This window comes from Homalodisca vitripennis, chromosome 8 (assembly GCF_021130785.1).
Source record: "Homalodisca vitripennis isolate AUS2020 chromosome 8, UT_GWSS_2.1, whole genome shotgun sequence".
Classification (NCBI taxonomy): Eukaryota; Metazoa; Arthropoda; class Insecta; order Hemiptera; family Cicadellidae; genus Homalodisca; species Homalodisca vitripennis.
The window spans coordinates 17,354,424-17,369,410 of record NC_060214.1 but is presented as its reverse complement, the minus strand read 5'-3'; the positions used below and the strand labels follow the sequence as shown (position 1 = coordinate 17,369,410).

Below are 14,987 nucleotides of genomic sequence, written 5' to 3'. Positions count from 1 at the left end.
ACATCTCTTAAGTAATACATCGGCCGAGTACGGCCACTTAAGTGAGACAATGAACAACAATGTAGAACAAAAACTACGTTACAACACAGTCAGCTTAAATCAAGACACAGGTCAACATATGTTTGATACTGAACATTGAATTAGCCACACTAACTTGTGTCAATGTTAACTGGTATCTGCATTCAAATTAATTTAGGAGAGAACGATTTGAAAAAATGTCATAATTTTAGCTATAAATTTTAATTTTAATAAATAATGCTAACCTCATTTGCAACAAAATTGAGTCTAGTAATACATTTTTATTGAATCCCATCCTTTAACTAAAAATTTGAATGATAATCTGTATTTACAAAGCCTAATAATTTTTAAAATCTTTCAAATATTTTCCAAAGCATGAGATTTGAATTTCTGTAATTAAAATGAGTTGGAGATTTGTGAGACACGGCATACGCAAGACATTAAAAATAACTAAAACAGTACGGTAGATTTTTTAATTCAAAATGATTAATTTTTTACATTTATTTATGCACAGATACATTTTGTAACGGGCTTTTCAAAAGTGACTTCTACAAACGGGGAACAGAAAAATCCCAAATTTGTAAACGAAAATATAGCAAGTGTGACGCATGTAATGAAAACCACATAAAATTGTAGAATTCCTCCATGTCCCCAAAGGCATTGCACCTTCAAAATCCAATTGCTTACGGAAAACCTGTTTACAAGTTAATACTTTGTAAGGTCGATATCAGTATAATATACTGAAACAAATTCATTTTGTGGTACAATGTGTTGTTTTCACCGTCTTTCTAAAGAGTCTTCATCTAGTAAATTAAGTATGAAATTGTTTAGTCTCCAATTTCACTTCTAAACTATCTCTTTCTAATTATTGTTTGAAATATAAAGGCATCTCTAATCACAGCTCTCTCTTTTCAATCCTGTCGGATATTCAAATTTGAGGAAGAATATAAGTGTGTCTTGTACAATTTACCAAAACTCATCTGTGCAGTAAAGACAAATTAAAATAAGTCTTCAAGTGCAAAGAGGATTGCCAACTTGAGAGAGAGCAAAAACCAACTCTCACAGGCAGAATTTAAGCATAAGTTCACATACATCGAAGAAGGATAAATAAAAACAAAACGTTGTCGAAATAGCGCACATATATTTGTCAAAAGTGGTGGAAGAACACAGGGTCAGTGCAGCGAAAGCACCAAGTCCTACAAGGCAGTAGTCATGCAAAACCAAGTAAGCAATAACCTAACGCTGCACCACGGATGGAGTATGGAACAATGGGTACAAATACTAAATTAGTGTCAACGTAAGTGTGTACTTACGACAACGGCATTGTCCGCGATGTACGGCTTAATCGTAATCAATCTGCAAAGATAAAGAAACGGTTGATAATGTGAACGAGGGATTGAGGGGACCGCAGGGGACCTGGGGGTCCAACAGCTATCAGCTGTGACGAGATCATCGCCTTAGCGGGTCCCCTAGAGGACACAATCGCCTGACAATCAGGGGACCGGGGTCCAACAGACCAGCTGTGATTGTGCCGTCTCGCTAACCTACGGTAACAAACTTTCTAACAAACCTGTTCCTCCATACGGTAACAAACTTTTTAACAAACCTGTTCCTCCATACGGTAACAAACTTTTTAACAAACCTGTTCCTCTGTACGGTAACACTTCAACAAACCTGTTTCTCTTATGCGTTTTAACTTATTTCCAATATAAAGGTTGAACAATTTTTATTCCTTCATCTCGAACATGCATTACTGTATAAATGTAATATTAACTTCATTGAATGTTGACAGTATAATTACCATCCGTATTTCACAAACTAACTATTTGAGTTTCTGTTTCAGTTTGCAGTAATACAATTGTACAACTCAGAAAGGTTTTGTATTACAAATTTACAAATGTAAAGTGTTATGACATTCCACAAGTTTCATTATATCAACAGATGACTGTTTAATGGGTTTCTTTACCTTTTATAACCATTTCCACATATCTCAAATTTAGTAGCTTATGCTAAACCTTCTTTATCTGTGTACATTAAAAGGCAAAGTGGGTTCGTTCCAAATGAAAATTTTCACCTGGAATTTAAGTAAATCACCAAAAAATATTGTTTTGAGAAAAGGAGCAGTTTCTTTTTTTTAGAAACTAGTTTGTGTATCAAAAGACCTTTCAGTTTAATTTAACCAATCATCTTTCTTCATAGAAGAAATTGGAATAAGATCAAAATTTTACCAACGGCGCAAATAGTTTGAAAAATATCAGAAATTTACGTTTGTTATTGATTTAATATAATTTAGTAAACGCTGTACAAACTTAAGAGTTATAAATAAAAATATGTTTTGAATTATAAATTAATTGACAATCACGAATATTGTGATAAATATTAAGTATCATTATAATACATTATTGAAATAACGTGGTAATACACTTATTTTATTATCTATTTTTATTCAGATTTCATTGCTTAACAATTTTGTTTATACATCAATGTCAATTGATTAAATTTAACAAATTACTGTTAATCTTTTGAAAATATTAAATTTATAGTTTTAGTTCTTTGCAACTAAATATTTAATGTATTTATATACAAGGTCTAGTATATAAAATAACCGGACCAGGACTTTAAAACTCTTTTATTTTTACATCTTCACAACTTGAACAAAATCCTCTTGAATACACTTCCTTCCACGATCCTCACACCACTCCATACAACATTTCCACTGGCCAAAGCAATGTTCGAAGTCTTCTAACACCAAATTCACAGTTTTCAGTCTCTTTATCTTTTAAGACTTCAACTGTCTCAAATCTTGTTCCCTTCAGTGCTTCATGTTGAGAAGGAGAAAAATACTAGAGGGCAAGTATTGAGTAGAATTGATGTTCCAACACAGTGCAATAGCTGGCCTGGTGAATAAACCATGTTTGTGTTAACTTAATTACATTTAAACACTTAAACCAATATTTAATACTTTTATTTTTGTGAGGCCTTTCGAAAGCAAGGCTATCTTCGTCAGACACATCACAAATCTTCAACACGTTTGTCTTACCACTCATTTTGTTTTCAGTTCTTAATAGCTCACAAGAATTACCAATTATATTCAAATTTTATTTTATACATGTACTTGAACGCTACAACTTGTGCACAATGTGTGTACTTACACGTGTTCTGGTGTAACATGTGTTTATGTTCTTGACTTCTAGTGCTTGTGATGATGTACTAATTGTCTTCTCACATGATGAAGAGGATACGATTTCAATCCTTGAAACGTAGTTTTATGCATTTTGTAACATACAACGATGGCAAATGTATGAAATACTATTACTCTCTCAAACCTTCCATCGACAATAACAAACTCTAAACAAAGAAGATTCCATAAATGTACAAAAAACAAATCATTGCATTGAAATTTTTTACATTCAAGCTAGCCATGATCTTTGTGAAATGGGGTTCTTGCGATCCACAAATTGGCACTGTTTCCAGAGCATAAAGTGAAAAACTACTTTCTTCATCACACGTTATGGTTTTTAGAAATTTTTGGTTCATCATTTCAATAGTGTTCAGAGTGTTAGCACAAATGTTTACTCAAGTCTTTTTGTTATTTGTAAGCTTCTTAGGCACTATATCTTAGCTTCTTTCAAAAGTTAAAATATTCATGCAAAATCCACCAAACTGCTCCTTTGTCAATTCTCACAATCTCAGAAACTACACAAATATCCAATCGAAAGTCTTTTCAGATTAAATAAATTGTTTAAGTGTTCTCGGTTGTACGTCGACAATGAGAGTCTCCTTGGATGTGGTCATCTTCAACTTTTTCTTGTACCACTTCTCGCATAAATCACAAAAACTCACCTACGTGACAGACATTTATCACCATACACTCGTTTTTTTAGAATGGGCCTTTGTGATGGACTTCACGTGTTGCTCTTCCAACACGCTAAGCATTTTCCTGACAGAACACAAACGAATGCTGTGATCTAATTGAAGGCTGACTGGAAGAAATGGAGAGACGTCATGAGACTATAGGGCGTGTCTCCAGGTTTGGTTAGAAAAATTAGTCCGGTTATTTTTTGCCAGACCTTGTAGATTTTTGAAGTATCTAAATTGGTACGGAAATTTTAAAATAATAATTATTATAATATAAACAATTATTAGCGTTTACTTCATTAAGTCATATGATAATACAATAACATTCTCAGTAATAAAAGTATAAGTATAATTATAAATCTTTGGGATCATCTTTTACTATAATAACATTTCAAACAACATAGAAATCCATTACAAAATTAAGTCATGTTTTAATACTGTTTGAAACTATTGAGAATTTAACACTTGGCAAATTTGCTCAAATAATAATTGTAAGTATTTCAATTGACCTTATTGTTGCAACTCGTAGTAAATAATAAAATACTTAAGAACAAAGTTTGAATAAAATAAAAATAATAAGGAAATAGCAGTAATCTAATTTATATTGGAAATAAGGTTCGTCCAGAAAATAAATAAATGAAGACAAACCTGCAGCGATGACAGCCAAAGGAATTGTTAGGACTAAATAAAAACAAACCAGCTCCTACCTTTATATTTTACCAATTGATATTGATAATCGTGAATTACTGAATTGAATTACGTCAGCATTCACTGCACACCTTGTAAATTGAGATTCCTTCAGTTCTAAACAATTACATGATTGAAGATCGATACATCGGTTTCTGTACACTCTCACATGGAGTTCTATATGAATGAAGTTTGACTTACCTCCGACATATTCTACATTAACTTGCTGTAATCAATGAAATGTGCAAATATTGTTCAGTTCTCAGAGAAAAAATAATACAGTTGGTTTTATTTTCGCCAATTATTACTATTAAAATTTATAAAATTCAGGAAAAACAATAATTCAGAATGAGCCAGTTCTTGATTCTTAGTCGCTCGGTTCCTATTGTCTATTGTCTATAGGGAAAGACATACAATCTCCCCTCCCACCCAAGAACCATAAAAATAAATAAAATATTTGTGTAGCATTAACTCCCCCCCCCCCACAAAAAGTCCTAGTTAAGCCACTGCTTTTAAACCTAGAGGCAATAAACGTTGTGATGACACGATTTTGTCCTCTATCATTTAATTTATTTTTTTATTTTAATATTTGAAACAATTTTGAATCCCTGAATGATTTTTCCTCAGTCCTGAAACTGATGTTTTATAAGGCTGGGCCAATTTTTCAACGGTTATCGTGCGTTATGTGACAAGACAGTGTACAACAAAAATTGTCCCCTACACCCCATCTTTTAGAAGACACAATTAATTGTACGTGTATGTAAGTGGGAGGATCAAGAAGTCCCAGAAAACTGTTTCCATCACTTTTCTGACTGATTTCTGAACTTCCTCGGTGGTGTAGATCTCTTTAGCCACCACTGCATGGACAGCACTTGGTTTCAGGGTCCCATTGGTAAAGCCATTGGTTTTATCTCTGATCACTAGTCGGACCATCAAGTCTTCTGGGTCATTTATAGAGGTGCAACAGGTCCCAAGAGGAAGTCACACGATCATGGAGAGGTTCCAGGCAACCATCTGGCTGAGACTTTGGACACACCCAGAATGTCATTAATTATCGTAAATGCACTGCCACAGGATACATTTAGTTCAATAGCAAACTTCAGACCTTTATCCGCTGATTTTCCGTAATTGGGTTTCAGCACGGGTTTCATGATGTGGATCAGTCGAGGTGGAACAGGCTAAAAGATAAGCCGGGCTACTTTCTTATACCTTAGTTACAAAACTTGTTGATCCGCCCTTGTGGATACAGTCTACAGTCAGTACAGCTTTGAAAACTGTACAGAATGAATGTATTATATCAACAGTGTGATATTAATTTGCCCATGTCAGATATTTAAATATGGATTCAAGACCAATGGAGAACACAAATAGCTAGACAACAGTTGCCACTTTTTCATTCAATATTGAAACAAAAACAAAATTTTAATCAGGTATAATGTGTCGAACTGCGGTAGAATTGCCATGTGTTCCCAATCGCTCAGCTTGACTGACACCATCACAGGATGATATTTAATGTCCATACATATGATTGATGTGGTAATGTATATTACATGTCAAATGAACAGAATTAAATTCATGTACCATTCATAATTTTTCATAAGTTATACATAATTAAATACATAGCTATTTAATTATATATAATCTGGAAAAATAAGATGTTCAAAGAGGTCATCCCTAATTACAAGGATCTCTCCCTTTAAGGGACTCAAGTAAATCTATTGATAATTCATAATAGAAATTAAGTACAAAACAAATCAGAATTCGTCCATTCCCAAATGTGTTTGTTTGTAAACATTAAACACAAGCTGTGTAGGCTACATCTATTTGTTTGTACTCTACAAGACCTACAAGTCACTGCAAATTTAAGTTTGTCACAGTAAACAAATATTTTAATTTCATAATATCTTTAATCGATTCATAGGGTCTTATTTGCGAATTTTCAAATTTCTTGTGTTTACATTATGACTATCACATGCAAGTAATTCAGCAAAACATTAATACTATCTCAATGGTGAAAATTAGAATTCAACAAAGTAGTATATTCCCAAAGCTGATTTCTTTCTGCAAGTTAGAATTCTTCTTTAAATAAGAATTTAACAAACAAAGAGACCAGGAGAATCAAGAACTGGCATTATTGAACAGCTGAAAAATAAACAACTCATTCGCTAAATTCTGGGATATACAGTAATTTCAAATCAATAAAATAAAATTACTAAACCACAAAAACTCTGTATTTACTAAACGTTACCATCAATTTTTTGTAACAAAAAAATGTATATCATTTTCATAAATATTCCTGGATAAAATCAATGGATAGTCAACAAAACAATACATCACTTAAGTAGGCTAACAAATGAACCTTGCAATTAATTGAGAACTGAACAAACAATAACAATATCTCATCAAAATATTACCTTTGATTTGAAGTGGACAGTGGGATATTTTTCATATATATACAATCAATTAACTAAATTAAATTAATTATAAGTTATATACCTTCAATTTTAAGTAATCATTTACGTGCCTAACCTAACAAGTTTGTTATTTGCATGCCAAAACATTTTAACTTAATCAAATAAATATTTTAATGTAATTTCAACAAAAGTCTTGTATTAAAAAATGTGTATTAGTAATAAGGTGTACAAAGAAAAATACAGAACAAAAATGAACGAAAAACGGTTGATCCGTATGTTTTAGTTTAAACAAAATTCAAGAAATTAATTGATTTAAAAGTACGGTAGCGAGCAATTAAAATTTCAATCACATTACCAGCTATGGTAATTACACAAATACATGATCAGCTATTGGCATTTGGACGGAGAAAATCACACACGCAACATGGAATAGGCATTGCACTCGGCAGTACGGGTGGCAGGCGCAGAACTCGGCTAGTTACAGGGGGAAATAAAATTGTGAACATCGTAGGGAACAACAATCTATTTATTACAATAAAATATGAAAAGGTGTAGACAAATTCACAATGCATGGACAACAGTTAAAGCCAGGGCTAGATTAAGAAAACATATTCTCAAATTTAACTTCATTGCCTTAAAATTGTAACATTCATATTGTAGATATTACGGTTTTACAGTCAGTAGCTTGTTAATTAATTGTGACTGATTTGTGTATCCAAACCTGCAGATGATGCTGTGGCGCTCGGTAACCGTGAGATATATCTCACCAATGTGTCATCCAATCACAATTTACTACAACAGTTTGGAAAGTTAACACGTAAAAAATGGTCAGAGAGTTAATTAAAATTTAAAAGACTTCAATAAAGACCAGAAACGTAATTAAAATTATTGTATATAATTAAATTCTACATAAAATTGTAATGGCTGGGAAATTTAGGATGGTGTTTCTTTTTTTAAGATGATGATGATTATTATAAACCCAAACTTTTTAATTATTTGACAATACTGTTAAAATTAAAATTAAAGTGAGGACCTACTTTATCCAAACAAATTTCTACTATCTGCAACAGGCTTTTGTGAGGCAGCAATAAAAAAATTAATTGATTTAAGTATTTATTTTGTGACTTCATGCTTATTTTGAAAGTGTAATACACAAACATTTGTTGACGTGTACAGAAAATTTGTGTTCAATGGTGTACATAAATAGATTATGTACGACCAACGAACTTTAACATGACGTAAGACAGGTACTCAGCACATATTATAAGAGATTGTACAAACACTGTTATATCGCATGCTTATAAAAATGTTCTTAGTTCCTGAATACCAGATAGACTTGTTTTTGGGATGAGTTTAAACAATTCTTCTGAAATTTATATAAACAGAGAAATAAAATCCTATCCCTATGTTAAAGCTAAATGCTTTCCTCACCACAAAAAACCTTATTTATATAATACATACTCGTTTATTAGTATTATAGAAAATATCACCAAATCAATAATCCAAGGCCACGAAAAAAGCGTGTTAATAATAATTCTAATCATGTTTTGCAACTCAAGTCTTTAAAACACCGCCAAAAATAGCCATTACAAATTTTAATCCTCAAAAACAAAAATAACACTAGTAAGACTTCCTTGTAGATGCCTGATCCCGAAATCGGATGTGAAAGCACAGTTACCGAGAGCCACAACACGTGTGAAGACTTCTTGTGCAAGCCAGTTTACAAAATAACAATTCCACTTACCGGCTTTCAACACAAATATCACCAATGTGACAAGATTTCACCAAAGTGGATACGCTCCAAGATGCTACTCCAAATCGTCTAAATCACCTACTAGAACCAACGTCCACTACCAAAATACAATCCAAAGAACTACTTTAATCGATAATAATAAAGGTTAGACTTGTCTCAGGTTAATATACGACTATATTTCAAACATTAAATAAAACACAACGGAAATGCGGTAAATGGCTTTCCACACAGTGGGCCCAGCCTCTCGTTCTCGCGAGATAACACAACTTGGGACTACTGTGGGTTTAAATAAACTCTGAAATCAATGTGGATTTCTTTGTTATTAAACAGTTTGAATAAAAATTTAACAAGACGCAATAAAAGAAACAAACAACAATATGAAAATATTCTTGAGAATTCATGCAACATATTGCTATAGTAATGTTACTATCAGTGAATGTGAAATCAACTTAAAGAGATCATATTTTATCCACAATAATAATAGAGTAACCTTTTTGTATTACGTTCATACAGTATTTATTAAACTAACAATAATAGTTTTCAGAAAAATCTACAACAATCAACTTCTATTAATTTTATTAAAACAATGAAAAGAATTTGTGCAAAAACGTATTGAGCTTTTGAAAGAAAACTGATATCCAACCAATACTCTCTTGGGGAGAATAACTGCTAAAGTACGTGAACTTCACCACTAAAAATCTAAAAGAAAACAATTCAGCAAATGACAAAACAAAACAAATGTTATAATAATAATTTTCAATTTCGTTTCAATTAGTTTTTGCCCGAACATTTGAAAATTAACAAATATAATCACCATGAGGTAAAAGTCACACATTTTTTCCAAACGACACACGCGACTGCGATTGTCTCAAATGTTTCGTGTTTTTGAAGGAGCATCCATCGAGCGAGCAGCTTACCTCTCGGACAGGATGAATGTATGTGGACAAGAGGAATGGTCTAAGCACAGACTAACAGAACACCATTCCCAACCAGTAGGCTCGCAGAAACCATCTGTTGTCTCCATGCCACTTGGTTCCACCAGTTTCAGTGAAACCCATCAACCTTACCCCTTATAATATTTACTTCCACTATGCCTTATTGTTTTAGTAAATAAACCTTAGCTAACATGCTCTTTGTTTTCTGCTCACTACTTCGCTGTATCAAATTCTATCAGTAAGACCTTAATTAAATTTATGAGTTCCATTTTTAAATTAATAAATATAAATTTAAAAAAAGATATTCAACTGCTGAAAATTTACATTGAAAACTGTGAACAATATTTCATGGCTTCACCACGGGATTCGTTTAACTAAATAAGTAACAACTATTGAAATACAAATCCATGGTTGTTTTACGAACGAAGGAAGTATGGAGTGTGACTCACGATTGTAGGAGATCCCCGCTATTGTGGTTTTACATTTCAGATAAAATCCATTAAGGTACGGTTTGCACAATAAAAGTGACTTTAAATTTAAAATTGAGAAGCTGAGTAGAGCCGAGTTCAGATGTTTTCTGTTTAGCCCCGGGGTGACTATGGGACTTGTAGGCTGCCGATAGATAGAGGTGCACTAACACTCAAACGGTAAGACACCCATGCTATGGGTCAGGCCATAACAGCCATAGGCCCCCCGGAATACCTTGGGATCATCTGAAGCGGTGGTGCATCATGGGGAGCATCGGGGGCCCCGGGAATGCCATCGGGGGGCCCCCGTACGGCATCATGCCCCCCGGCGGCAGCGCTCCGATCAGACCTGCACAATAAATAGCCAAAAACTCATTAAAATGTCTTCCTGAAAACTTAAAAGTGTGCCAAAAGCTAAGAATGCTTTTAAAATTTAGACTTAAAGGAATGACGGAGAGTGATAGGATGAAATGGTTTAGAAATTTACAAAATGGATGAGGGAGAATTAAACGCAACAAATGGATGCTAAACTAGGAGTACCAGAAGAACAGAACAAAATACAAAAAGGAGACAGACAATAGAAAGGTTGAGTGAGAACCTTTGCTACAAAGACGGGTGAGATGTGAAAAAGAGAACTAGATAGAGAAATGATGGTACAGAAGAGTAACTTAGCAACTATCAGTAACAAATATTAATGATCTGTTGTTAACAATTGTTGCTGACAATTGATCTTGTTAATAATACAGATGGCTGTTATAAATATTTTCTTCATCCTAATACACAATTTTCCCCTATAATGATTTGGCATTTGTTCTAACTAGCAACATGATACTTCTTAACCCTTGGGGATTATTCACTCTGCTATTATATGTTTAAAATAAATTTTAAACAAAAACTGTATAGATATTATACTATTTTTATATTTGTCTATGACTCCTTGCAAATTATATATATATACCAAAATTTATAATATCAGGGTATCTAGCAAAGTGGCTGAAAACAATTTCCTGACTTTTTCATACAAAAAGAAATCATTTTCCAAATCCTATTACCGATAAAGTGATGGTATTTTAAAAGTTAGTTTTAACAGTTATTCAGAAATAATATGAGTAACTAAATATGGTTATAAATACTAATCAAAATACAATATTAGGTTTTAAAAGTTAGTAAAAAGCTAATATTTACTTAGACAATGTTATTAGCACATCAGTTGAAGTTAAAATAATGAAAGGCGTATATGTATTGTAGAGCGGTTATAGCATGACCGGTGACTTCGAGATGCGCCGCCGTAGGCAAAGACGGAACTAAAGTGGTGGGGGGTGGAGCGGCTCAGTCTGTTGCCGTATTTAGCCTTGTGAACTTCGGTCACTTCTATACGTGCCGCCCAAAAAACATTCGCTTGTGCCATTTCACGAGTTGTAATACAATTTGTGAATTAATTGCGTTGTGCTCATTACGTTTTAAGTAAAGAGTTTGTGATGGATCGTAATGTAAAAAGTAAAATTGGAGGTAGAAAGGTTATACACAGCCAAACAAGAGAAGTGACTGCAAATGTTTACCATTTTATGAAACGGGAAGCAGAAACCAACACACTTATAAATTTGAAGAAAGTTCAACAGCGTGTCGTAGAGGCAACTGGAATTTCTGAAAGTACGCTGAGACGAATTTTGAAGGAGGAAAAAAAATAAGTCCAATTGGCAATTCTTTTAGTACGCCCAACAAAGTAAGAAAACGCAAACATACTAAAAGTGATCTGGACAATTTTGATTTGGGTGTAGTTCGAAGAACAATAAATAATTTTCATTGACAACGGGGTTTTGTTATGTTAACTATTGCGTGTGGATCGTTGGCGTTATTGTTATTTTAAGTATACATCATTAAATTAACTTGATACAAGTTGGTAGATAAAACTGAGTTTTTTCTTATTCTACTGTGTATATTGACAAATTAGTTTCACCAGTTTTATATTAATTTTTAATAATACAAAAATTAATATTATTAAAAGCAGCTAGGCTATGTCAGTTGAAAATTTTGTAGTGTATAATTGTATCTACTATCGTAAATCCTGAAGCTTACACGGTTAGTATATGATAAATTGAATTTTAATGGCTAACAAAGCGTAACAATTACAATTCTGAACTGTTGTCGGCGTTGGAGATCAAGAATAATATAAATTCCTACCCTTTCCCAATTTATGAGAACCTTTCTTACCACCAGGTAGGTATCTCTACTGCGAACTCATTAAGAAGGGTGAGCTATAAACACAATTTCGGCAGAACATAGTCATTGTTAAGATCACGTACATCCGGTCCCAATATTTCCAAGATTTCCTGTATTGAATTCCCCATCATAAAACTCTGTCGCCGTAACCACAAAAGAGTCTAGAAATGTTCAAATATTCTCAAGGTCTCCTATACTAAATTGCTCATCATAAAAGACCACCGTGGTAAGAACATAAGGGTCTAGAAATGTTGGCAAACACTACAATATTCGGCTCCCGCCACCACTATGAGCCGGGAGCCGAAAACTCTCAGTAGGGGTAGTAGCACCGTATTCACTCCCCTACTCTAGATTGTGCCCCCACGCGCTCACCTCCTCCACTCCTCACGCGCATCCCACCGGTCATGCTATAACTTCCCTACTATACAGTATACAGGGGTGTTTGAAATTCACAACCCGACCCCGGAAAGTTCCAGAAGGTCTACTAAAACTTCTCTTGCATCTTCTTAATACCCGAAACTAATACAAAAAAGATTACAAGACGGGTATTCTACTACTGATGTACAATAATCATTACAAACCCATTAATAGGACTATCTATTTATGATTTTTAAACACAATATATGAAAAAAACCATAGTGGTAATTTAATGACGCCCCCGCAAGAAAATCTAGATAATTTTCCCGGTCTATCATGAAATTCCCTGACCTTCTCCATATTATTAAAATTCCTTGACTATACCTGGTTGAATATTTACAGTATGTAAAAGCAACAATTTCAACATCCTTACCTTTATTTCATGATATTACAATAGTACAGGTTTATATGATAACAAATCACCAATGCTCACATACCTGGGTGTATCCCCATGTGGGGGGGCCTCATCATACCCATATTGAGGTGGGGCCCGGCTAAGGGCATGGGGCCTGGTCGCAGCATGGGACCTGGTAGCATGGTGGGGGGCCCTTGCATCATGCTGGCCACAGACACCGGCATCGCCATCGGGAACCTGGCTAGCATCGGTCTGCGATCCTGCATCACAACAGATCAAATTTAATAAACAGAAGCTTTCCTGTATTAATTGTGTCTCACAGGACAGGAACCAGAGACTTCAACAACATTTTACTAAATATAATAATACAGTAAAACTATTAACCAGAAATTATTACATTAAAACCTCAATAACTAAAAACTCTCATTTACATAAATAATTTTTCATTATTTAAAAAAATTAATAAGTTAAAAAATATACAAAAATATTTTAGAAAACCCTTTATTTTCTAGGACAAAACTTAAAAAGTTTGATACCAAGTGGTACGTAACTGTGCCGTACAATGTGAATCCAATGACCACACCACTGTAAAATACTTAACCAGTGTACCAGAACACCAGTGTACCAGAACACCAGTGTACCAGAACACCAGTGTACAGAACACCAGTGTACAGAACACCAGTGTACCAGAACACCAGTGTACAGAACACCAGTGTACAGAACACCAGTGTACCAGAACACCAGTGTACAGAACACCAGTGTACAGAACACCAGTGTACCAGAACACCAGTGTACCAGAACACCAGTGTACCAGAACACCAGTGTACAGAACACCAGTGTACAGAACACCAGTGTACAGAACACCAGTGTACAGAACACCAGTGTACAGAACACCAGTGTACAGAACACCAGTGTACCAGAACACCAGTGTACAGAACACCAGTGTACAGAACACCAGTGTACCAGAACACCAGTGTACAGAACACCAGTGTAACAGAACACCAGTGTACAGAACACCAGTGTACCAGAACACCAGTGTACCAGAACACCAGTGTACCAGAACACCAGTGTACAGAACACCAGTGTACAGAACACCAGTGTACAGAACACCAGTGTACAGAACACCAGTGTACCAGAACACCAGTGTACCAGAACACCAGTGTACAGAACACCAGTGTACCAGAACACCAGTGTACCAGAACACCAGTGTACAGAACACCAATGTACCAGAACACCAGTGTACCAGAACACCAGTGTACCAGAACACCAGTGTACCAGAACACCAGTGTACGGAACACCAGTGTACGAGACACAGGCCATTTAAGTTAAAAATTTCAAAAATTTATAGTTGTTTTATTTGTTACAGAAAACAATTTTGCCAAGTTTTCAAATCTGCGTTCTAATGTTGCAAACTGCCTAATAGACAATAGATAAGTATATCATCAATTCTATCTAAAGAAATTTTTTTTTGTTGCGGGAATGAACATGTTAACCATTTTATCAAAAATATCAGTAATAGCTAAACTCGTAATTAATTTATCACTACAACTGGAACAAATAGTTCAGGAGACAAGACAATTTGCATTGTATAAGCACACAACAACAATTTGGTTTTTCTTGAAATCGATTGAGAACTTTCCTCTATGGAAGAAATCTACCAAAAGCCACACTAGTCTTGGTGAAGATCGAAATAGTAAGTTATGAAAAAGGTTAAACATGTTAAATAACTATTGTTTCTCAGATCTTATTAATACTAAGGCTGTTTATTTATTAACCTCCGATCTCACGCCATGACGTCCAGACACGTGGTAGATCCGCAGTGTGCATAGTAGTTCATTGCTCATCGGGCTGTTACGGAGGAAA

The 14,987-nt window shown here is 34.3% G+C and overlaps 1 protein-coding gene and 1 long non-coding RNA gene across 2 annotated transcripts in view; both read right to left on the bottom strand.

Moving 5' to 3' along the window:
* Nucleotides 1-1,139: 1,139 nt before the first annotated feature.
* LOC124367371 lies at nt 1,140-2,382 on the bottom strand. Its single transcript, XR_006922888.1, has 2 exons — nt 1,625-2,382; nt 1,140-1,588 (listed from the first exon to the last, which is right to left on the bottom strand). It is a non-coding gene; the product is annotated as an uncharacterized LOC124367371 (long non-coding RNA).
* A 5,103-nt stretch (nt 2,383-7,485) lies between these two features.
* LOC124368038 (BUB3-interacting and GLEBS motif-containing protein ZNF207-like) overlaps nt 7,486-14,987 on the bottom strand; it is a 36,316-nt gene continuing 28,814 nt past the window's right edge. The window contains exons 5-6 of the mRNA XM_046825312.1: nt 13,207-13,384; nt 7,486-10,481 (exon numbers count right to left, since the gene is read on the bottom strand). Coding sequence (XP_046681268.1) covers nt 10,375-10,481; nt 13,207-13,384 — 285 coding nt within the window. The 3' untranslated portion in view covers nt 7,486-10,374. The remainder of the gene's footprint in view (nt 10,482-13,206; nt 13,385-14,987) is intronic.